Below are 25,638 nucleotides of genomic sequence, written 5' to 3' on the forward strand. Positions count from 1 at the left end.
TTAAGAAAACAACAGAGCCAAGAGGCACACAAGGGACATTATCCAGAACGTTTCAGGCTCAATTGAATATTTTTATAACGTTAATGTCTCGTGAATACAGTCGTTCAAGAAATAAAGAAAAAAGTGCCATCCCATGTCAGTGAATGTCAAAAACAGTTATGGGCATTATTGTTAATGACAAAACAATAGCTACTACTTACAATTGGCCAATAAATCTTCTATAAACATTTGGAAATATATTCTGATAACATTTCACATCATAAATTAAAGTAAGGATTTGTCAAATGTCATATCATGGAAGGGCTTCCTCTTTCATTTTCCGGTCATCCTCCTTTTCATCACAAGTCCCTTCTTTCACAAGTGATGCCAATATTGAGATTGTTGTGTTGGGATCCAACAGTTTGACCAGTGGGATGTTTATATTCTTCTCTTGGAAGATACGACTTTGTAATGTCATAGCCAACATTGAGTCCATCCCTAGAGAACTTAGAAGAGTCGTCGTAGTGATGTCACTGGGGCTCACTCCTATAAGCTCAGTCACTACTAACAAAACGTAATCTTCACCTGTTTCCTTATTATTGGCAGAAAGTTGTTTTTCTCTTGATGTTTTCTCCCAACTGTTTATCTGTTCTGCAATAATATTATAGAACCGATTCTTCAGAGCTGGGATGTCTTTGATAAGGTTTTCATACATGGTTCTAAAGTTAAATTTTACTATTGCTTGCTGTTGATTGTTTATCTGAAGACTTTTCTTCAGATGCTCGTGAATTTCCTCAGAATCCAGAAGAAGTATTCCTTTAGCTTTTAAGAGTTCATGAATTTGAGGTTGATTAAGTAATACTCCAAGATTGAGGCCACCCCAACTGATCGATTGCCCACAGAGACCCAGGTTCCTTCTGTATTGGCAGAAAATGTCTAGAAAGGAGTTGGCAGCAGCATAATTTGCTTGTCCTGGATTACCAACAAATGAAGCAACAGATGAATAGCAAACAAAATAGTCAAGTTCCATGTTTAATGTGGCACGGTGAAGATTCACAGCTCCCTCTACTTTTGGGCTAAGAACTTTCTCAAACAGTAATAGGTTTAGGCTCTGCAAAAGTCCATCATGAAATACAACAGCGCTATGAAAGACACCTCTCACTGGGTTGGTTGGAAATACTTTTTTTATGGAGACCATAGCTTTTTTCACTTCAGGATATGAAGAAACATTTGCTTGTATGGAAACTATTATGACGGTTTCCTTTCGACTCTGGAGCTGAACTATCTGCTGTCCCATTTCTGGGGTTGGCTTTCTTCTCGATAGAATTGCTATGTGGCTGCCACCATTGTTCACAATAAATTTCACTGTCTCGAATCCAAGTCCAGTCAGTCCCCCAGTGACAATATATACAGCATTTTCTTTAAAAAGCTTTGGACTAGGCACCGATATTGGTATCCTTGAGATGGTACTGTTGTCAAGCTCAATTACAGGTAAGGACTGAGTTATAAAGTAGCTGCATTCTCTAGAATCTATGCCAGGTTCACTACATACGGTCTGAATCAAATTTTTGGGGATAATAATATTGTTTTCTGAAGATATGGAATAAAGCCATTTGTGCAGTTCTTTTGCATGTTGTTGTAAATATGCCTTTTGGAAAACTGAAGAAATGTCAAGTAAGTGAATATGAAGGTCCTGATTCCTGCTCAGAAGTAGATTGTGCCAGTTTTTCATATGTTTGTGATCTGATACCAAAATCACATCTTTGAGAAGTGGAAATGCCTCAAAAACCTGTCTAGTGACAATTCCAGCACTCGGAAGAATAACCATGTAGGTGCATTTCTTATCAACCTCCCTTCTGCCAAAAGATATCACCAGTTCCCATCCACACCGTTTTGCCATTTTAGACAAAACTGTACATAAGACTGACTTTGCATCAGATGTTAAAATTACAAGTTTTGGCTTATTCTTAGGACGCGGCAGCTGATTGTGTAAAATTTCCCAGGTTAGGACAAAAAATGAGATGCAAGGAGCATTTTGTACAAAGAGAGCTTTTTTAACTAAGTAGCAAACATTCTCTGGAAGACTGATGTGAGAGGTCGCAGTTGTTGGATAGCAAGCCACAACTCGATCACCAACTTGGATTTTCTTAACATCTTTTCCAACTGCAGTCACAATCCCTGCAAAATCCAGAGCAACAAGTTCATGCTTATCACTAGAGGAAGAGTTCCAGTACAAAGTATTCCCATATTTCCAGCTTGGAAGACTAACCGGAAAATAGTCATCCGTGTGGCAGCTAATTTGATCCACACAAATCTTCACATCTTTACTTTTAATCTCAGAAACTTTGTTATTAGTATGTTTGGCTGAAATGTTTGTGAAATTATAAGGTTCTGATGTATAAAGTGTAAAATTATCAGATTTCTGTAAAGATTTCACCTGCTGTGTCCTCATTTCAGTGTCAGTGTAAGTGATATCATTGGTATAAATAGAACCCTCTTTGATCCAGATCTCTGGGTGGTCCTCTGGGCTATAGTTAAGAAGAACTTGGGCTAGTGCCGCAACATCTTGTGAACTTGTGGAGCTAATGTCAATGAGCTGGAATGTTATATCTGGTATTTCAATGACACAGGTTCTTGTCATTCCAATAAAAGCAAATCCAGGGTTAATGTGATCCACTGTATCGTCAACTGTCCTCCATGTCACTGTCCGAATAGAAGGCTTGGGGTTTGTCTTTCTTACTGCTAAGATAAGCTGTCTATAGATTTCACAGCACTTTGCTAGATATTGAGTAAGGTTGTTCAGAATATGTTCGTTTTCTCTTTGGATTCCCCACATAAACACAACATCTTTACATCCACTGTTTAAAAGACTTTGTTCTTCAATATCTGAGTTCCAACCATTAAAGGTTATAAAGTTCAGCTCATTCTGCATGTAGTTTGATAAGTTTTTACCTATTCCAAGATCGTCTGAGTATATCAACATTTTTGGCTCAATTTCTCGTCTGTGAATAGATGGTGAACATTTTGTCCATTTAACTTGAAAAAACAGTTTTTCTGGTTTGTTTGTGCTGTGTTTTACAAATGCCATCTTAGCACTTTTGATTTCAACTAAAACTGAGCCATTTTTATCAGCAAAACATCCACATAATTCAGTATATTTCTCAGTTGTTTTTGTGGATTGCATGTAGATGATCATTTCCTCTTGTAGAGGCTCAAGAACTGTTAAACCTTCTATGGATGATGGGAAGATCGCTGAGTTTTCTGTACCCGATCCTACACAAACAGCCATTTGGAGAAAGCAGTCTAATATGACTGGATGTATGTGGTACTCATACATTGTTTCTCTGACTTCTTCACTGACATTTATTCTGGCAATTCCTTCATTCAGATCTTTTCCATAATAAACATCACCAAGTTGCTTGTATGCCTTCCCATATTCAAATCCAAATTTGGAAAGCTGCTCATATATGTGTTCTGACTTGAATATGGAGGTACATCTTTGTAATATTTGTTTGGCTGAGATTTTTTTGTCTTCCTTTCTGCTACTGTTATGTTTTTGGATTTGCCCACTTGCAAAAACATGAGATGATAACACTTCAAAGGCCCCCCCTTTGCTCTCTTGCTGTAGCTTGATGTTTAGGTCCATGGAGTCTTGGTAAAGAACACAGGGGCTGGAAAATTTTGCACTGATTTCTAAAGAACATAAAGGCAATTTAGGTTTACAGTTATTCATTGCTGCTGCCAATCCAAGTTCGACATAGAATGCACCTGGAATTAGGGCTGACCCCCAATTTTTGTGTTCATAGACATATGGTGTAAGTTCATTTGACACTTTACATTGAAACTCTGTGAAATCTTCACTCATGATGTGTATTAATGGATGGTTGCGACTTGATGTTGTTTCGTTCCCTTGTCTAATTTTTTCAAATTTAATATCCTTCTTGATGTGATCAAATTGGTATCTTGGAATTGTTGATGGAGATGACTTATAATCTTCAAATACATTACACCAGTCAGGATTATATCCTCGTGTAAACAAATCTTTCATAGTAGAAAAGATGGTCTCATATTCTTGTTGAGGTTGTATAACGGGTAATACTGTTGTTTTGGGTCCTATAGCTTCAATGATGTTCCTTTGTAGTGCTCTTCGAGGACTGATTTCAATAAACAGAGTGTTTTCTTTATCTTTTGCTGAAACTTCAATAGCTTGTTGAAAGAGAACTGGTTCACGGATATTTTCAGCCCAGTAACTACCAGTCGTGAAATCTTCTGTGGATGCCGGCTTTCCTGTCACTGTTGAAATAAGAACAATTTCTTGTTTCTGTCTTTGTATATCTTGCAGTTTCTCTTTTACTTCATTTAATATAGGATCCATCATGGGGCTGTGATATGCTGCAGGAACATTGAGTGTGTGGAGGAAGATATTCTTTTTGCTATATTCTTTGGACAGTTCCCCATGGAGTTTTTCGATTGTGTTAGTGTCACCTGACAACGTGCATGAAGTAGGGCTGTTATAAGCAGCAATGCACACTTTACCTTCATATTGATTAATTATTTTTGATACCTCAGTCACTGGTAGATTTCCGACTACCAACATACTTCCCCCAGTAGCCTTACATTGCAGTGTGCTCCTGTAATATATGACTTTAACAGCATCTTCTAGAGAAAGAAGTCCAGAACAATGAGCCGCAGCAACTTCTCCAACTGAATGTCCTACAATGGAGTCTGGCTTCACCCCCCAATGTGACAGAAGAGCCACCAATGACACCTGTATCGTGAAGAGCAGCAACTGGGCCACATCTGGACTTGAAAAATCATCAGCCTCTTTCTCCAACAACTGTACCACCGAAATGGAAGTATAAAATCTTATCATCTTGTCTATCTCTATACATTTCTTTCTGAACACAGGTTCATGTTCAAGTAACATCTTACACATCCCTTTATAAAGGACTCCGTTCCCACAGAATACAAATACTATATGAGGATTGGATTTAGCTACTGGGTCATATTTGATGACTGTTTTTAGCTGTTGGTGTAAGTGAGATAAGGAAGAGGCCAGAAATCCTGTTCTGTACTTGTAATTTAGATGACTTCTTCTACAAGCTGCCGTGTAGACCAAGTTCTCCAGGGATAAGGATGTTGCGTTGCTTAGCACTGTTTTTGTGTCCTCAATACAGAGTTGAAGGGATTTGCTTGAAGCTGCTGATAATATGAATATTTCAACAGATCTTTTTGAATGATATTTAGGATATTCTTGTTTGCTTTGTTTGACAACAACATGAGCATTAGTTCCACCAAACCCAAAACAATTAATTCCTGCCATTCTTCCAAATTTGCTGTCCTCTTGCCATTTTACAGGACTGGTTGGAATTTCTAGATTGGATTCCTCAATTATTTTAATGCCATTTTCTTTAGAATAATGTAGAGATGGAGGGATAATTTCATGATGCATCATGAGAAGAACTTTTATCAACCCAGCAACCCCAGCAGCCGATTCTGTATGACCAATATTTCCTTTAACAGATCCAATTTTCAGAGGTTTCATTCCTTTACAATGTTTTTTCCCGATAACATTTCCAACACTTGAGGCTTCTATTGGGTCACCAGTTGGTGTTCCAGTACCATGAGCCTCAACATACTGCACAGAACATGGATCTATCTTGCTGTAGATGTGCTGCAATAACATTTCTTGCTGATGTTGGGATGGCCTTGTGATTGGAGATGCAGAGCGTCCATCTTGGTTTACTGCACTTGCACTTATAAATCCCCAGATTTTACAGTATTCTTTTTTAGCCTAAAGAGATTAATAACATGTTACATGTTGTTTCCATACACAAAGCTGATGTTATTATGCTTTATATTTTTAAAAATTTAACTTATGTCCCCCCTTTTATCAGCACCAGCAAAGCTTTTGGATTGCTAATTTCTGCTTGCCAATAAAGCTTCTTTGTATTGAATTAAGAAGTATTTAGCAGTGGTGATATGATTTAAAGACAATAGGGCACATTTACTTAGCAAGTCGGAAAATGAACTAAAAGTGATGAAAAAAGCTCTTTGTAAATGTGCCCCAATAGGTGGCACCATTGATTTGCCTGTGTATTTTCTTTCTATAGCCTTTGATAACCTCCTCCGACCTCCTCTCCATAACTTTCTTTGGAAAAATGTGCAGTTTGGCTTGCTTGGAGTCAGATATTTCCATTTAGTGTATTCTTGCTGGCTAATCTGTTCCATGTTGCCTGCTGCTGGATTTCCTATATCTCACTGTTTATATATCATTTATTTTTACAAGCTGGTCAACAGGGAAATATTCAGATTATAGATTATAGATGGCGACTTAATTATTATGAATCTGATTGACAATGACTTTACTAGCGCAAAGGGTTTTCTCTCTTTCTCTTTCTCATATTCTTATCGTGAGCAATGTTTTTCTACACAAAGTTATATTTGATACCTTTTTTGAAGATTTTAGTAGAACAATGCCACATCCTTCTCCTCTCCCATATCCATCAGCTCTGGTGGAGAAAGGCTTGCTTGTTCCATCAGCAGAAAGCATTTTTGCCTTACAAAGGGCAACAAAGACGCGAGGTTCAATGATACAGCTGACACCACCACATATCGCCATCTCACAATCACCTGGTAAATGTACAGAAATAATAATATAAATTAAAGTCTTCCTACACAGCATAATGCTGTCATCTGTCAAACTGAGGGGTTCTTGATCTTTAGAGAACCTGGATGAATATATAACTCCTTACTATAGCAACATTTTCGCATTGCACCAAGCTATTTCTCTGAACTTTTTAGTAATGCCTTCTAAAAGATATATAGTTTATTTATTTTTCTGTCACTAATGCTTTAAAGGGTTATTTTTTTCAGGACAAATTGTAGTTTGTAAAAGTCCAATTTTGGGTTTCACATAAAGTCATTATCCCTTTTTATATAATATACCAGCTGTAGATCTCGGTGTTGCCATGGATAGTAAATAACTGCTCTTAACAAAAAATAATTTTTCTATATCTATCTCTCCCCGTCTGTCTCTCACTCACTCTCCCTGCCAGCCTCTCCCTCACTCTCCCTGTGTCTCTCAATCTCCCTGCCTATCTCTTTGTCACTCACTCTCCTGTCTGTCTCTCACTCACTCTCCCTGTCTGCCTCTCACTCACTCTCCCTGTCTGTCTCTCTGTCATTCACTCTCCCTGCTTGTCTGTCTCTCACTCACTCTCTTTGCCTGTCTCTCACTCACTCTCTCTACCTATCTCTCAATCACTCTCCTTGCCTGTCTCTCTGTCTCTCAATAACTCTCCCTGCATGTCTCTCTGTCTCTTAGGAACTCTCTCTGCCTGTCTGTCACTCTCCCTACCTCTCTCTCTTTCACTCTTTCTGCCTGTCTCTCACTCCTTCTCCCTGCCTGTCTCTGACTCACTCTCCCTGACTGTCTCTCTGTCTATCACTGACTCATTCTCCCTGCCTGTGTTTCACTCACTCTCCCTGACTGTCTCTCTGTCACTCACTCTCCCTGCATGTCTCTCTGTCACTCAGTCTCCCTTCCTGTCTCTCTGTCTCTCATTCACTCTCTCTGCCCCTCTCTCACTCTCTACCTGTCTCTAAATCACTCTCGCAACCTGTCTCTCAATAACTCTCCCTGCCTGTCTCTCTGTAATTCTCTCTCCCTGCCTGTCTCTCTGACACTCATGCACTCTCCCTGTATATCTCTCAATCACTCACTCAATCTCCCTGCCTGTCTCCCTGCCCCTCACTCTTCCTGTCCCCTGTCACTCACTCTCCCTGTCTGTATCTCTGTCACTCACTCTCCCTGCCACTCACTCTCCCTGCCTGTCTCTCTGTCACTTACTCACTCTCCTTGTCTTTCTCACTCTACCTGCCTTTCTCAGTTTCTCACTCTCCTTGCCTGTCTCTCTGTCTCTATCTCTATCCATCTTACCTCATACCTCCCACACATACACTCACATACACTCAGCTTTAAATATAAGATTTAAAAAAGAAAACATCTGCCATTGAAAACCGTTTTTTTTTTTAACTCTGCATCATTTCCTTCTAAGAGTCATTTATCTGTGTGAGGGCTTGTTTCTTATGTAAAAACCTATAGTTTCATATAAGCCTCAGGGTGCGGTCACACGTTGCAGTTAAAACTGCATTGCACTCAGCTTTGAGGTGGTTTTACGTGCAGTTTTGTCAAATGAACCGGGGAAAGACATGAACTCACGAGTAAAGTTGATTTTGAAAGGGAATCCTTCTCCACAAATGTCATTCACCCATTCAGTTTATGTCTTTCACCTGTTAAATTGACAAAACTGCACCTAAAACCACCTCAAAGATGCAGTTTTAACTGCAACGTGTGACCACACCCTCAGTGCAGCCCATGACTAATTGTCAACCATCAATATGATGTAGCTAAAACTAGTGGCTTTAGGAAGGTGGGGAATTAAAAAACTGAGATGCAAGAACATAAATGGGCTGCAATGAACTTTGCCTCAAATAGACCCTATAAATTAGTGGGGAAGCAGGGACTCCTTTTGTGATATATAAATATATAATTCAAGGAATCCTGTCCCCAGCAGTCTGCTCCACCTGTAATCAAGGACTCTTCTCTCACAGGTGTGAAATAGCCCTTATAATTTGGAGCAACATTTGCATGTTTTCATTTGTGTAATCTTAGTATTCATAATAGCATTTTCTCTTTTAGTGTTAGTTTTGTAAGTTTTGAACCATTATTAATTATCTTGTCCTACTAGAAGGTAACTGAAAAGTGATCACTTAGTTGCTTGTATAATACACTGCATTACTTGTGTAATGCATTGTCTTATACCAATAGAAACTGGCAGGCATTCTATTAGACCATGCCTCTGCCTATAATAAAAAATCCGTCACAGGCAGACTTCCGAGCCTTTAGTGGGTAACAGGGTGCTATGTGATGACATGGCACCCTGCAATCACATTTGAAGATGGAAGTGGGTGACAGAGTGTGCTCTCCCCTTTTGAATCCACTTAGACATCACAGTTCATGTATGATGGCATGGTCTAAGGCTACATTCACACTGCCGTATGGGGGACGTATATACGGCCGATATACGTCCCCCAAGGACGGCAATGGGCGCACGGCGCCCTACGGGAGCGGTATGGTGCAGCACACGTGCGGCACCGTAGCGCTCCGTACCCCGGAAAAAGATAGGACATAACTTCCTATAGAGAAAGAGGGGGTTTGAGCTGCGCTCACCACCTCCTCCTCTCCCCGTGCACTGCCGTTGCCCGCTACGGTCTAAGGCTGCGGTCACACGTGGCGTTTTGAACACGTTTTTGGACAGTTTTTAAGCAGTCCGTCAAAAAAGGCATCCGTTTTTGACAGGTTTTACCAATTATCTTAATTAACACTGGTCAAAAACTGATGCGTTTAAAACTGCTTAAAAACAGGCCAAAAACGTGTTCAAAGAGCCACGTGTGACCACAGCCTAAGGGTCAAACAGATATGAAGATACTTCAAGATCCAAGCTTTTCTGAATGTGGGTGTGCAAATGTCCCACTATATTCTTCTGAAAAGCCATTATACGAAGGCAGTGCATCATAAGTAGGACCCTAAAAGGACCAGCCAGCATAAAATGCTGATACAGTAAATGCTTAGGGGTTAAATAAGTAGCCAAATTAAAAAAATTAAATTAAAACAAATTCAACAACACTGCACAAAGATATTTTAAATGAACATAAAGGCAGCCTACATATAAGATGGGAGTATAAAAGGAATAAAACTGTTTGTATATGAAAAAGTAATACTGGATGTCACTGCACCTCCCTCTACTATTTTGGGCTTTATCTCTCATCATATTCTATAACTTTTACCTCAGGATCATAGTCATTTTCTTTTCTGTCAAAAAATACCTCAGCTCAACTGTGGGTGATGTAGTGTCTCAAATCAAACTGACAGGTTTCCCTGCGCTTTCTCTCTTGTCATATTCTCTGACTTTTACCTCAAGGTTTTAATATTTTGTTATTACCTCAGCTTAAACTCTTAATTCACCTCTTAACTCACCTCATGGCTCATTTACTACTATTCTTAGAGGGGAAGTAGTAGTGAATATCGCCTTACAAACAATATCATCCTCATAGACTGTAAGCTCTTGTGTCATCCCCTCATCCTCATAGACTGTAAGCTCTTGTGTCATCCCCTCATCCTCATAGACTGTAAACTCTTGTGTCACCCCCTGATACTCATAGACTGTAAGCTCTTGTGTCACCCCTCATCCTCATAGACTGTAAGCTCTTGTGTCACCCCTCATCCTCATAGACTGTTAACTCTTGTGAGCAGGGACCTCACTCCTATTGTTCCATATGACTGTTTGTACTCTGTAATGTAATATTATATTTTATGTGTGTCCCTGATTGATTTGTAAAGCGCTACAGAATATGATGGTGCTATTTAAATAAAGATTATTATTAAATAAAGATTATTATAACAAGAGTCACATCTTTCATCATTGCACAAAGATGAACAAAATGAACACAAAGGCGGCATATATACAAGATGGCAGTATAAGAGATACAAAACTGTTCAAAATCGGAAAAATATAAATGGGTGGATGTCACTTCACTTCCCTATAGTCTTTTAGACTTAATTTCTTGCCATATTCTCTGGACTTTACCTCAGGATCATAGTATTTTTCCTTTCTGTCAGAAACTACCTCAGTTCCCCTTCTTTGTCACCTCTGTTCTCATTTGCCAGTTTTCTCCATAGGGGAGGAGCATTGAGCATCTCCTAACAAGATTGATAACTCATTAGCTAAGCTTGGTTGTGCAGCGCACTAATACCAACAAGGCAAAAGTGGTGAACAGAAAAGGTACAGGTTGACACAAAACTATTCCAATTAGAAAAGAAAACACAATCCTATTTAACTCCACTCAGACCGCCCGCTGACTTTAACCCCTTATCACCCACACTAGTTTTCAACTCAATGAACAGACTTGATTTTTCAAATCTGACATGTCTCACGATAATTAGTTATAACTTCGGAACGCTTTAACATATCCATGCTCCGTGGCCGCAATTCCGTTGGATTTCCCAAATTTTTACGTTTTGTGGCAGGATTTTGGCGCACGCGATCAGATTTCAGCACAATCGCAACGGCTTTCACATGACAGAAATCGGAGGGTGTGGCCTTCGGACAACCCGACGGATTCGGAAAAAATGCGGAACTTAAAAAGCAAAATGTGTCGCAAGATCAAGCACTTACATGCACCAGGAAGAAGAAGGTGAACTCCGGCGGACCTCGGTGCAGCAGCGACACCTGCTGCATATCGGGCACACGACCTTAGTGAATCCCGGCAGAATCCCAATCCACGTCGGACAACGCGCCACGGGATCGCGACTGGACCGGGTAAGTAAATGAGCCCCATTGTACTTCATGTTAGTTGTAAAATTTAAGTGATAAGTTTTGTGTTTCATTTTGAAAAAAAGTGAAAATTTTGCAAAAGTTTGTAAAAATTCTTCATTTTCCAAGTTTTAAATGTACTGCTTTCCAGACAGGAAGTAAAACTACCCAAAAAGCTTGATAATTAACATTTACGGAATGTCTGCTTTATGTTGAGATGATATTTTATTTGTTATGAGGCGCAGAACTTTAGGTGCCATTTTTCTCATTTTCATGAAAATTGCCAAAACTCACATTTTGAGGGACAACTCAGCTTTCAAGTGACTTTGAAAGGCCTAAATAATAGTAAAACCCCATAAATTATAATTATAAAAAGTTCACCCCTCAACATAAAACAACTTCTATTGAGTCTATTAACCCTTTAAGTGTTTTACATGGGTTGAAACAATATGGACCTGCGATTTAGAAATTTTAGAATTTTTTTGGAAAATACATTCATTTAGGCCAAAACTGACAGTTTCATAATAAAATAAATGATGAAACACTCTGCAACGTTTGATGCCCAATTTCTCCCGAGTGTATTGATACTCCATATGTGGTGGTAAACTGCTGGCCGGGCATAGGATCAAAGCAGCGCCATTCACAGCAGATTTGTATTGTCACATTGTACAAGCTATAAATTTTAATTTTTTTGGTAATGCGAACATATGAGGGCTTATTATTTGCGGGACGAGATACAATGTATAGATAATTAAATTTGGGGGTCTAAAGCTTATTCATGAGATTTTATTAACTATTTCAAGGGGCACACAAACAAAATCCTAAATTTGGGATTTTTGGCACGTTTTTCTCCCCGCTTACCATAATGTAAAAAAAATATTCTCTGGTTCATTATGATTGCGGCGATACCTTATTTATATAGTTTTTCTTATCTTTGCTCAATTTTATTGAGCAAAACCAATATTGGAGAAATTGCATTGTTTTTTACTATTGACAACTTTTCAGGGCCATAACTTGTTCTTTTCAGTCGTATCATATTAGGGAATGTAACTTTTTTTGATCACTTTTTAGAAAAATTTTTGTGATGGTGTTTGATGGAAAATTGTATATTACGGGAATTTTTTCGTGTTTTTTATTTTACATTGTTCACCGAGCATGTGCAATATTGATTTAGATTTATTGTACAGATTTATACGGATGCGATGATACCAAATATGTACGTGTTTTTGTGTTTTATATACTTTATTTGCATTTCATGTGTAACTGGGGAGATTACGGGACTTTTATTTAATTTATTTATTTATTTAATCATATTATAAAATGACTTAATCTTTTTTTTTTTTAACTTTTTTACATTTTCTTCTTCTTGACTTGAACAAGCATTCATCCGATCGCTCGTTCAAGTCTTTACACTGCAAAACACTTGTGTTGCAGTTTACAGTGCTCAGTTACATACAGCCGGGTCCTGCCAGGAGGTGGAACCCGGCGGGGACAGAAGCTGACGGCCTCGGGGCAATCGACTGCACCCCGGGGCTCCGGCAGTAGGGATCTGATCCCCCGGTAAGCACACCAGGGGGGTTCGATCCACGGTGGGGACTCTTACACGCCACGGTCATGCTTGACCACGGCGTGTAAGGGGTTAAACACTCGGGATCTGAGTTTTTCCGATCCCGGCTGTTAGTGCTGGGTCTGGGCTGTGATATCACAGCCCGACACCGGCACCAGACTGATCCGATGTCCCTAAATCTTCTTCTAACGCACCACCGTAGAAAGGCGTCGCATCAGAAGAAGTACCCTTAATGACTGCCGTAAAAAGCCGGTAGGGCGGTCATTATGGTGTTAAGAGTCTGCAGCGACTTCTTTAGACTGTAACGCTTCGCGAGATGTACTTAGGAGCAGAGCTGGCGCTGCCGCCATCTCTATAGACCTGGCGGTCACTGGGTCTAAAGGGGTTAACCAGAGCTGCTAGGTCTATTATTATTATTATTAGACCCAGTACAGCTGTGAATAACATCAGTCCTCACAGGTGGTCGTTTCCCCCTATAACTGAGACTCTTATAGATGCCCCAGTTACAGGGGAAAACTTGTAAAAGGAAAAAGAAAATTAACAGTGAAAATGTCCCACAAGTGTCTTTTGTGGCCTCATGGGGGACATATAAAGTAAAATCACTCGCACAAAATATGAATAAATATTCATTAAAAAAACATTCCCATTTCCCCATATAAAAAAAAAATCCCCTGCTACACTACAAAAAATATTGCCATGTTTGCCCGAGACTTTACAAATTATATATCAAATGACCGAAACGAAATAGGGAACTCATTAATAATGTCCATTTTGAATTAATTTGAAAATAATAACTGAAAAAAACATTCACTATAAATAACAAAAAAAAGCCTTTTTTCCAATTTGAACCCCAAATAAAATGAAAAATGAAAAAAAAAAATCTATAAACTTCTTAGAGCCGGCTCGTATGTGAACAACACATCACTAGCAAGCAGAGATATAGAAAACATATTGGTTTTGCTAAAAGTGGACAACCCCTTTAAGTTTGTGGCAGATTATCAAACAGAAAGTACCCCAAAATCTGGCATATTATTATTTATATAATAAACCAACTAATAAGAGGTATAGAGTAAGACTGGAGTGGAGTGGTCTGGCATTTTCTCTAGTTAGTTGAAGGGTGGGTCCCAAAAATGATTTCCTTTGGTGGGCACAGGGTACTCCTATCTGACCAATGCACCAGCTCCATGCCCCACAATACACTTCATTACTGTACAGAATGTCAGTAGATGTCAATTTGTCACAATTTTAACAAAAATAGTTATCTTCATTATTTTATTGTTCATATTAGATACATATTGCATTTAATTGTTTTACCTTGTCTGATGGCTTGGCATGCATAATGTAAAGCAACCAAAGATGAAGAACAGGCCGTGTCGATGGATAGGGATGGTCCCGTCAGGTTGAAGCAGTAGGATATCCTGTTGGCTGCTATGCTGGTTGCTGTCCCAGTGCCATTAAAATGGTTGATGTTATCTGGACAATTGTTATAAATGGAGTCAGCGTCTCGGTTCATAAGACCTGTAAATGTAAAAAAATTAAAAATTAGGTTAACATTACCCCAAATAATAACATGGAAGTCCCATCTGACACCATCACCCAGCGCTTACAACTCAGAGAGATAGGGCCGGATGGGAGAAGCCGGCCACCTCGCCGGCCGGAAGCTCCCTGTGTGCAGCTTTTGTGCCCCTGTAAACAAACAGGGGCATGGATCAAACAGACCATGGCGCAGGATATCAGCGGTGCCGGAGGAGGTAAGTACACGTTTATTATTTTTAAATAGCCCTCCTAAGTAAATTTTTATGCCCGGATAGCCCCTTTAAATTACTTTTGATAGCGTATAGCATTTACTATCTGTCTACCCTCCTACACACCACTCAAAAGGGGAAATTTATCAGGGTTTATATGCCAGTTATTTGGCCCTGAACCGCCAGTAACTGCATTTATTTCACCCTTTATGCCATTACGCTTGAATGGACGCTGCGTGGTCACTGCTCCGAAGCCGGAGTTGCACAGGCACGGGCCTGCTGTTCTGCGCATGTGCAGACAGCAGATTCGTCGGATGATGGCGCGAGCCGAAGATTTTCGGTAGGAGAAAAGAGGCTACCGGGGCGTGGAGTAGCCGCCACATGTAACCTCAGATGCGGCTACTCCACGCCCCAGTAGCTGCATAAGGAAATTTGAATATAGAGATTATAAAACTTTTCAAAACAGTGCGTGGGGCATGAGGATTAGTCCTTAAAAGGGCTATCCTCACGTTCTATTGATCCACCTACCACCCGATCTACCTTTATAGGTAGTTTTGTGGTGGTGGGTGCCCTTTAAGGAGATTGGAGTCTCCTGATGTATCTGGAGGGGCACAGACATAATGATTGGGAACCTGTCATGGGAAATTGGTCTAATAAACCACTACCAGAGTGTTGTCAAGCAATTGAACACCTTCCAGATCACTAAAACAATGTGGTACCTGCGCCACCGATAATTAAAATGTATACACTGTATCTACAAGTGTGCAGAATAACGCAGCATTGGTATTTCTAATACATTTCTAATACTGTCTCCTTCATCAGGGTCCTGACGAAGGAGACAGTATCAGTCTTCGAAACGCGTTGGAGGAATTTTGTCCCTCTGGACCCACCGTAACCTGGTGACGTCACCATACGGAATCCACCAGAACTTTGATCGAAGTGTGCAGCTACCGGCCGGAGCTCCACTCCTCGTGCAGTCAAACGCTGTATAGCCTCTTGCTAAAACATCGAGCGGATTACTCATAAGAAACAGCATCTTGATGGACTCCTGAACACAAGTGCAACGGAATTTCTTTTCCTGGAACCCACCCAGACAAAAGAACCTGCAGCAATAAAGGTACCAATGTATACCATACATAAAGATATTTATATTACCATCTATGCCTGACTATATCTGTCACTCAGTATGTATTAGAAATACCAATGCTGCGTTATTCTGCACACTTGTAGATACAGTGTATACATTTTAATTATCGGTGGCGCAGGTACCACATTGTTTTATTGGTTTTAGTGGCTCCTTCTTTAGGTGACACACACTATAGACTGGGTGCAGGTCACCATCTATTAGTACCAGCGACTCCCCCAAAAACACTCATTATACACTTACACATTAGCGCCAAATCCAAAAACGCTCTGTACCTTCCAGATCACGTTTCTTTCATGACCCAGCTTGGTGGCATCATCCAAAAAATCTACTTTGAAGTGAAATGTAAGTTAGATGTATAAAGTCAGGGAGGTGGAGTGTTTAACACGGAAGTCAAGCTCTCCCTGCCTCTGAACCCCTCCTCCCATGTAATGCACTGGACTTCATGAGATCTAATCAATGATGTCCCTGGACGCAGGACCATCAATTACAGTGAAGGGGGTGTTCCAAGACAGAGAAAGCTTGACTTCAGTGTTAAACTCTCCGCCGCCTTGACTTTATAAAACCAATTTACATCTCACTTCAAAGTTGATTTCCTGGATAATGCCACCACACCAGACCATGAAACAAGCATGATCTAGAAGATGCTCATCTGGTTGACAACATTCTGGTAGTGGTTTATTAGGCCAATTTCTCATAATTAGCCAGGGACAAAATGCTAAATATGCGCGCCCCTGCACATTCCTCTTCATTCTGATCTTGGTTCCGGTGCTGTTTTTATGTAATGAGCTTAGTTCTGGTGCTGCTTTTTTGTACTGAACCTGGTTCTGGTGCTAGGATAAGATGGTGCTAAGACAGACTTTCTCAAGTACAAGATATACTTGTTGATTTTTATTACTAATTATTCTGTAGTGAACATGTATATTGCTACATAAATTTGTCTTACTACCTGAGGACTGTAGATTCTGAGGCATAGCTCTGAAGACAGTCAGTTCTTGTGGTGAATTTTCTGCCACATGTAAGACCCACAAAATATCTGATTAACCACCACCATAAGGGAAAACCAAGGACAACCTAGACAATTGTCTTCCTTCCCCGATCCCCTTTGCAACCATGTAATTTTACTCTGTAAGGAAATGTCACCTACCTATAAACACGCCTGTTTTACTTCCCCGTATACTTTCAGAGGGGTAGCCTGCGTCTTCCAGAGCTCTGTACGTGCATTCAAGTAATAATTTGTGTTGTGGATCCATGTTGTTAGTCTCAGAATTATTCATTTCAAAGACTTTATTGTCAAATTCATTAATCCTGAATAAAAACATAATGGGGGACATTTATTATCAATTTTCAAATGGAAAACTGGCAGAAATTCTTTTTCACTTGCTACACCTCTTGCGCCTTATATATGAAGTGTTGGCGCCACAATATCGGTGGTTTTCCGTTATTGTTTTTTATTGTTTATGTTTTTTTAGGTGTAAAATGGTGATGCTTCTATTTTTGCGACCTATTTTGTGGCGCAATTTTCAGCGCACAATTAAAGCAGATAGTAGCTCGTCTAGTGAGTACTATTTCACCTACATGGAGGAGACAGTTCAAGACCATTTTGTTTGTGCGCCAAATCATTAATCCTTTGGACCACAAACTTATATCACACTGAAGAAATAGCATGTTTCCAGCGCCACCTATTTAATAAATTTTATAAATGCTGACCATTATTTGAGGTTTATACTTCAGCAGCCACTGAAATTAATAAATTATCACAATCTTATGTGCCATATTCTAACAGCTCGATCATTTTTTTAGTATGAGACCCTCTTAGGGAATGTCTCCTATTGTTATATGCTAGGATGCCCTTGATCAATCCAAATGTCGACCCTCATAGATGAAGTTTCATATACTAATTCGGGAGATTCTCCCCGTCCTAACAAGGTATCTCTATAATAGCTGTCAGTATGATGACTAACAAGTAATCATGGGAACAGGAACATAATGTAGAGCAGCGAGTTCAGATTCAAGGATTTTATTTCCAGCTTGTGAGTTTTTATGGAACAAATTATTTGTGCTTTTTCAATAACTTTAGCACAAAATAGTGCAACAACCTTCTATACTTACAACAACATATATTTTAAATACTTATTCTAAAGGCTAATTCAGATGAGCGTTCATCACATCTTTTTGCCATCAATGAAAATCCCATTATTGTGACCCATTGGGGAGGGGGGGGGGGGGGATTTACTAATTCTGTCGCAACCTCGACAATCTGCATCTGAAATCAGACTATGGAAAGCATAGACTGATGTATTAAAGTAGCGCACGGCTAAAAGTAATTGATGTGCAGACAGAACTAATCAGTCGGGTGCCATAAAAATGGCGACATAAATGAGATGTGTGCCAAAATCTTATATGGACTGCGCCTTTTTAAAAAAATTTCGATGTCAAACTGTTTTTTTCCTGGTCTGTTTTACGCCAAAATTTGCACCTAAAAATGCTGTCAAACTCCACAGAAATGCGGCGGATGATGTGAAAAATATACGCCTACTTGCGCCAAAAAAATATGGACGAGTCGGGATAATCGGAAACAAATATTCTTTCTGATGCCAACTCATTATAAATGATCCGCAACAATTATGCGCCAAAAATATACGTGAGTTCCCGAAACTTTTATGGCGCAGATACAATAATACATCTGCCCCATTATTTTCTCTCAAATTTTTTTCGTTTTTCATGCATGCAATGCACAGACAACCATTTATTAAAATATATAGAAGCCTTTATATAGAATCACTTCCTGGCGCATCGGCAAGAAATTGCAACTACTTCCCTCCCACCAAGTGGGCATGACGGAGACATGCCCGGCAGAGTAGTGGCCTAGCTTTAACCTGTATCTGTTCCTAGTGCAAGTTGTAGTGCAATTCTATGTGCTATAGAATAGCGTAGAATTGGCCTACTCCAAATATTTCAAGAGACCAGACTTTTTTGCAATCTTTTGAAATGGCAGATTTGATTAAAAAAATAGACAGGTTCGACTAAAAAGACAGACTAAATGTCCCCCAAATGTCTACATTGTGCCTTTAGCATTGATAGTTCATGGACACACAGTACTTACCCTTCAACAAAAGCGGCTCGGTTAGTGTATATTTTGCCTGGTTTGTTTTGATCAGAGTCGTACCATTTTTTTAGGTCGAATCTTTCGTCAGGTAGCTCTGTTGTACAATTTTTGCCCTCAAAAATGACTTTCCAAAAATTTTCAAATCCTTCACCTGTTGAATGAGAATTTTACGCATACACATATTAGACAGAACCAAAATCATTCATACATGTGTTCCAGTTCTTTACCTTATTTAATGCATATGAATTTTATCTAAGCAAATTTATTAAAATAACTTAAATCCATCCCCATCGGCAAGAAAAATCTAAATCTGCTTGTTAAAATTAAAACTACAACAGGTTGGAATTAAAATACAAAGGGGATCATTTAGAATTTTCTCTTTTTTCTGTTATTTTTGTGAATTTTTTTGGCACACTTGATATATTTGCTCCTAAATTAGCAAATTTTCCACTCGCCTAACAAAGTTAGCGGCGCAGGAATTTTTCAGCGTTGCGTCTGATATAACTTTAAAATCTAGATGTGAATGTATGAAAAAAATCACAATTTTGGTTAATGAGTTGTTTAGAAGTGGTTAATAAGTTGCTCGTAAACTCTAGACCTGACCAGGCAAAGGAAAGACTTTAGAAAAAGCTGCAGAAGATTCTGAGACTAATAGAAAGTCAAAAAATACCGAGAGACTCAGTTACCTGATATATCAACCTTGAAGATAAATCCAACAATCCAACAAAAAATAAGAAAAGACACACATAAATGTCATCACTAAAGATAAATGACCCCCCATTAAGTACATTTATGTTCTTCATATCCACCACTTACCTCCAGGAAAATTGCATCCTATGCCAACTATGGCTATGGGATCCTCTACTTCATCCATTGTTGACAATCCCAGCTCTAAAAGAATAATACCTTGTAATGATCATGGCACTGATTTTAATATTTTTTTGAATTGTTATATACTAAGAATACACTAATAGGCAAAATACATATAAATAATATATAGATAGAAACTTTAAAAAAAATAAGAAAAATTATTAATTCCTGGGGTAGGTTACAAATTCTAACTGAAAACAAAAAAAAATCATTTTCCAGTAAATATAATATAATCCCCCAGTACTTACATGTCCAGGACATGGAATGATTGCTGAGAAGCCTTATGATTCACTCAATTTGTATTAGTTGGTCTATCCCGCCCTTCCTTATTGTTGTCAATGATGACCTGTTTTATCAAAGACTGTCCAATAAAACATTCCAAGGTACTGATGTTAAGCTTCCAACTTATCCACGTCAAAGGGGGATGCAAATGCGTTATCCAGCATATCTTTATCACTTTTGACCTTTGCTGCTTTAGATAACAATCTCTTTATTTATCTTATTCTTTATTCTATTTTTTTTCCATTTATATATGTTATTTAGTCGATTGCATTACATTGAGTGCCTTACCATTTCTCAAGAAGTAATAAAAAATGAGACGTCAAAAGGACATAATCTTAAGCCAAATATAAAAAAAAGGAAAGAAAAAAAAAGCGCAAATCATACATGTGACAAAAACAACTACCGTATCCATTTTACATTTAACCTTCATAGTTGGCAGTAAATCAACATTATTATTTTATAAGACGCACAATGATCAAATGTCTTGCTCTGAAGAGGACAAGGACATTATGAGTGTATAGGAACCCAAATCCTCTTTAACCATGTATGGATACAAAAGATTAAGGGAGACATTTGTGTTAAGTTTGTAAATTTGCACCTTTATTTCTTTTGAGGGGGGATTGTCTTATCTTTGTTTTACCTCCATACGAGGTGGGTGTTTGCTGCATGTTGCAGCAAACATCTACCCGCAACACCGACGGTCGATCTTGACACCGATCGTGCGTGTTAACCCTGTAAATGCATCTGACAAAGCTGCCGGAGGCATTTAAATCCCAAAGGCGCCGCCATATTGGATTTGTTTCCCCCCCGGCCCCTGATGACCTCGGTTACTATGACAGCCTCGGGTCATGCTTTTGCACATTGTAATAAATGATGTGGCAAATCCCCATATACTGCTATATGGCACTATATTTTAGGATCAAATAGACAACCTAGGATTAAAGTACCATGGGTCTGAAAAATACAAAAAAAAAGTATTTAAAAGTAAAAAAAAATCAATAAAAAATTCAAATCAACCCCCTATCTCTTCTCCTAGGGTGTGCACGCACCGGCTTCAGAAAATGTAAAGGGCCAGCGCACCGTTAATTGGTGCTGGCCATTTACCAGAATTATATATATTCCATATACCCTGCCAGATCTTAGTGCCTTGTACCCTATAAAAAGCTGTGTTCCATGCCCTTTGTTGGTTTTGTGATTTCCCGTTGTGACCCCTGTTTCTTTCTTGACTACACTCCTCCGCTGCCTGCCTTAACCTCCTGCCTGTCCCTGACTACAACTCTGCTTAACGTCTTTGTACCTCACCTTGGCTGCCACTGTGGACAAAGTCATGCCTGTGGAACGACCTGGTGGTACCACGCCACAACAAGTCCAACCAGCTTTGCGGCAATTCTGGTGAAAAGCGGGTGCCACTTCGATTCCGATCCCGGGTGCCGGCTTACGTCAGCGGTGGTCCAGTGGGTCCAGAATTACCCCCTTAATGATGTGCACAATTGCCATCCTGGAACAATATGGTGTCCAAAAGCAGGGAGAACTTTTTTTATAAAGTTCTAATTCAGTAAAACCTAAAAAAATCTTCCGATCCCTTGAAGACAACAGAATAGGATCCTGGAAAATGTTATTTTCAGTAATTCTGTATATTTTGGTGCACAAGGAAGATACCTAAAACTTTCTAACTACTGATGCACATGAAACAGAGCTTCATTTATTTGGGAAGTTCTGAAGTTGGAATCCCAGTGATCAACAGTTTATCTTCTACCTTATGAGCAGGAAATATGTGTTCTTAGTGTTTAATTACAGAACCATTAAAAAAAAACTTTGAAACCAATCGGTCATTGACCTTACAGCGTAATATATTTTATTTGGCAGGTTGCCTGAGAAATGATCTCCATGTGATCCTATTTCTGCTTTATTTATAACGAATGATATTGTGACCGTCATTTTCTGAAGAACACAGATACAAAGGTCACCTGTTCTTTAGTTACCATGTCATCCATCTCACTTAGATCTTCCTTCTCACTTAGATCCTGTAAAGAACGAAAACCTTTGTGATTCTTCTTCTTCATAGTGTCTTGTACTATTGACTTATCTGAGGTTCCTCTTGTTACATTATATTCTATATGGTGTTAACACTGGAAACCTTTCAATTCTTTATTCTTTGTAGATAACCAAGGATTGAGAATGTCCAGGTGTCACACAGACTGTATACAGAGACCTCTCTCTCGAGCCTTCAGGTGGCTTGGTAAGCTGGTGGGAAGGTACCCCTGGTGGTTCCTTCTTATTCCTTTTGTTTTATCTGCTGGTTTGGGAGCTGGGTTTTACTTTTTACCTCAGAGACAAGCGAATGACATTGAAGAACAGTTCACACCAATTGGAGGTCCGGCTAAAACTGAGCGAGAATTTGTAAGGACACATTTTCCCACCAATGATGCAGGACAGTTTTCTGCATCGCGATTGTACACAGAAGGTTCCTTTGTCTCTCTCTTGGCCGTGAGCACATCTGATAATGTCCTAAACAGTGACACGTTTGAAGAACTCATGAAGTTGGATGAGATGGTGCAGAACTTCACCGTGATGGATCCTGAAACTAACACAACTCTCACATTTCAGCAACTGTGTGCCGAGGTCCAGGGACCAAAATGTATCTCACCTAATCCCCTTCTATCTGCAGTACAAGGCAACGTGAGTCTGATAGAGACAATACATATACAATATCCCATGTTTGAAAATAGTTCATTTCTAGCAACATACCTGGGGGGAGTGCAACTGAATTCAGAAAATATTGTCCAAAAAGCCAAAGCCATCAGATTAGTTTATTATCTGAGAGAAGACGATGAGAACGACAGAGAAAAGAGTCTGCAGTGGATCAACGAATTTATCACATTTTTCTCAAAGAATACCTTACAACTCAATGAAATCAAGGTAATTAAGTTTATATAATTTCTGTAGCAAGTACGAAAATAATTTAATGTAATACTTTGCCATTATATATATATATCAAAATCTTTTTAACATTTTGTTGTAAGGTTACTACATCCATCAAAATAAAAATTTCATAGTAGTAAAATAAAAATTAGTAGTATACAAATTTATATACTTATTATTTATGTGCTGTCATATAGAAAATGTATATTCCCCATATTTTATTTAGATTGCAAAGTCGTCTTTATAGTAGGAGTTTAAGCCAAATGTTGTAAGTGCTTTAATTCCTACTTCAATGATGGAGCAACCCAACCCCTCACGTCTCCAGTAGCTGTTTCATTTAATTTTCATTCATTTATTACATGTGACAGAAACATTCAATTTTATTTTATTAGAGTATCCCAACAACAATCATTTAGATTCAACTTGAAAATATTTCATTCATTTAAACTATATAAGGCTGAAATTTTTCTTAAAGAAATGGTGTCAGGAAATGTTCCTATACGAGTCAAGAGTCTAAGGCACCAGTACAGGAATAAAAATTCCCTTCTATTATCACATCGGATTAGAAAGTGTAATCCAGGGAACCGACAATCGTTCCTTAGTTGTGTCTTAAAGGAAAAATTCCATTAGTAGTCTCCTGTTAGAAGTAGATGTGATGGTAGATTCCTCCTGCTGCCTCTGCCATAATCTGTAATTTAATAATCCTAACCTATCTTGTTAAAAACTTTATTTTAATAAAGCCAAGGCTACTCCACACCCCAGTAGCCTCTGCAGTTAATTTACAAATAACTAAGATAAATATTTTTGATAAGGATTATTAGACTACAGATTAGGGCAGAGGCAGGCCGAAGGTATCTTCCATCAGATCTACTTCTGATGGTAGATTCCTCATGGTAGGTTTCCTTTAATTTGAATTAAACAACACCCCCCCCCCCCCCACCGATGCTTAAGGTGTGCATGTTTGCTTTACTGGTCAAATTCGACAGATTCTATAACTGATTCTCTGAACTCACCTCTCATTTGGAACATTATGGGGGTCATTTATTAAGGGCCCGATTCGCGTTTTCCCGACGTGTTACCCGAATATTTCCGTTTTGCGCCGCTTGTACTTAAATTGCCCCGGGATTTTGGCGCACGCGATCGGATTGTGGCGCATCGGCGCTGGCATGCGCGCGACGGAAATCGGGGGGCGTGGCCGAACGAAAACCCGACGTATTCGGAAAAACCGCCGCATTTAAAAACCGAAAATGTGTCGCATAAGGACCGCTTACCTTCACCTGGTCCAGCTCGGTGCATTCCGGCGCGATGAGTTTACTTTCAGCGCAGCAGCGCCACCTGGTGGACGGCGGAAGAACTACCTTATTAAATCCCGGCCGGACCCGAATCCAGAGCGGAGAAGCCGCCGCTGGAACGCGAATGGACCGGGTAAGTAAATTTGCCCCAATATCTGAGTTTTTAATAACATTTATATCAAATTTAATCCTATTAAAATTAACTGGGACGTCAGCTGACATTCTATGTAACCATATTTGAATCGTTACGTTTCCTTTTATCGCTCTTGTATTTGTCACTAAAACATTGCTTTTGTGTTGTATGTCAGGTATCTTATTTCACATCATTATCACGACAGCAGGAATTTGATGGCATCACAAAGTCTGTAATTCCATTGTTTGCGATTACTTATTTTATCACCATATTCTTTTCTATTGTGTCCTGTATAAGGTAAGATCACTTGTCTAATAAAATTAAGTATTTGTCATTTCTCCTAAGGGTCACATCAAAAAGCTCATGGGCACTAATGTTCATCCTAAAACAACCCCCCTGTCCCCAATTTCTAATAATAACAGATGGTCCTAACAAGGGGTGTAACTTGGAGAGCTAGGGCCCCATAGCAGACTTCTGAGTGGGGCCCCCTACACCCTCAAAAAATATACATATTTGTATACTGCCCACATTTACACACTCTTAGAAACATACACGACTTTATGCACTGATATATACATTTATACACTTACACAGATCTCTCCCAGTAGCTGCTGACTACATGGGAAAAGTATACAGCAGGAACAAGAGATGATAGATCCCTAGTCCTGACGTTCTGCTTTCCTCTACCGTGAAATTTCTTAGCAGAACTGCCGTTTCAAGCAGTGTACTATGGATAATGTGCACTGTACAATATAATATGTATATAATGGTGCACATCCTCCATTCTTTAGTGTGTCAGATCTGATGCCAGGGCCCCCTGACACTGGGCCCCATACTACTATGGGCGCTACCACTGTAGTTACGCTCCTGGTCCAAACCACCCACTGTTTCATGGATACACCAAATTCAGAATGAATGGAAATACTGCTGAGAAATAATGCTGAGAATTAGATGGTTGACTAATGTACTGATCACACAGATTATTTCACACTAGGGACCTAATATCATTTATTTTAAATAGCATCATCCATATAAGAATTATTTATGTCTCTTATAATGTTTTTATAATTATGATCCCTAATTTATAATTATATAGTTATAATTTTAAAATGATGTTAAATAACAGATTTACTATGGCTCATTATAAAAAAATCAAGCACCTAAATAAAATTAAATAACCTATTAATACTAACCTCCACTCCTCTTCACCTTGATTC

General features: G+C 39.1%; 2 protein-coding genes across 2 annotated transcripts in view; one reads left to right on the top strand and one right to left on the bottom strand.

The window, feature by feature from the left end:
* Nucleotides 1–22,137, bottom strand: LOC140134157 (mycolipanoate synthase-like). Its single transcript, XM_072154794.1, has 7 exons — nt 22,074–22,137; nt 19,739–19,813; nt 18,920–19,073; nt 16,961–17,121; nt 14,239–14,442; nt 6,431–6,612; nt 1–5,773 (listed from the first exon to the last, which is right to left on the bottom strand). Exons 1-7 carry the CDS (start codon nt 22,135–22,137, stop codon nt 293–295), a joined length of 6,321 nt encoding a protein of 2,106 aa, XP_072010895.1. The 3' UTR covers nt 1–292.
* The window catches only part of LOC140134276 (patched domain-containing protein 3-like), a 6,653-nt gene continuing 3,064 nt past the window's right edge, over nt 22,050–25,638 (top strand). Inside the window, exons 1-2 of the mRNA XM_072154857.1 lie at nt 22,050–22,993; nt 24,597–24,718. Of these exons, the coding sequence (XP_072010958.1) occupies nt 22,253–22,993; nt 24,597–24,718 (863 nt within the window). The 5' untranslated portion in view covers nt 22,050–22,252. The remainder of the gene's footprint in view (nt 22,994–24,596; nt 24,719–25,638) is intronic.

The sequence above is a fragment of the Engystomops pustulosus genome, chromosome 5 (assembly GCF_040894005.1).
Source record: "Engystomops pustulosus chromosome 5, aEngPut4.maternal, whole genome shotgun sequence".
Taxonomy (NCBI): Eukaryota; Metazoa; Chordata; class Amphibia; order Anura; family Leptodactylidae; genus Engystomops; species Engystomops pustulosus.

Coding starts and splice junctions, on each gene's coding strand:
- LOC140134157 (XM_072154794.1), bottom strand. CDS start 22,137: ATGAAGAAGAAGAATCACAAAGGTTTTCGTTCTTTACAGGATCTAAGT. Junction 17,122..18,919: donor CGAGCCGCTTTTGTTGAAGG/GTAAGTACTGTG, acceptor GTTTTTATTCAG/GATTAATGAATTTGACAATA. Junction 14,443..16,960: donor TAAAACAGGCGTGTTTATAG/GTAGGTGACATT, acceptor TTACATTTACAG/GTCTTATGAACCGAGACGCT.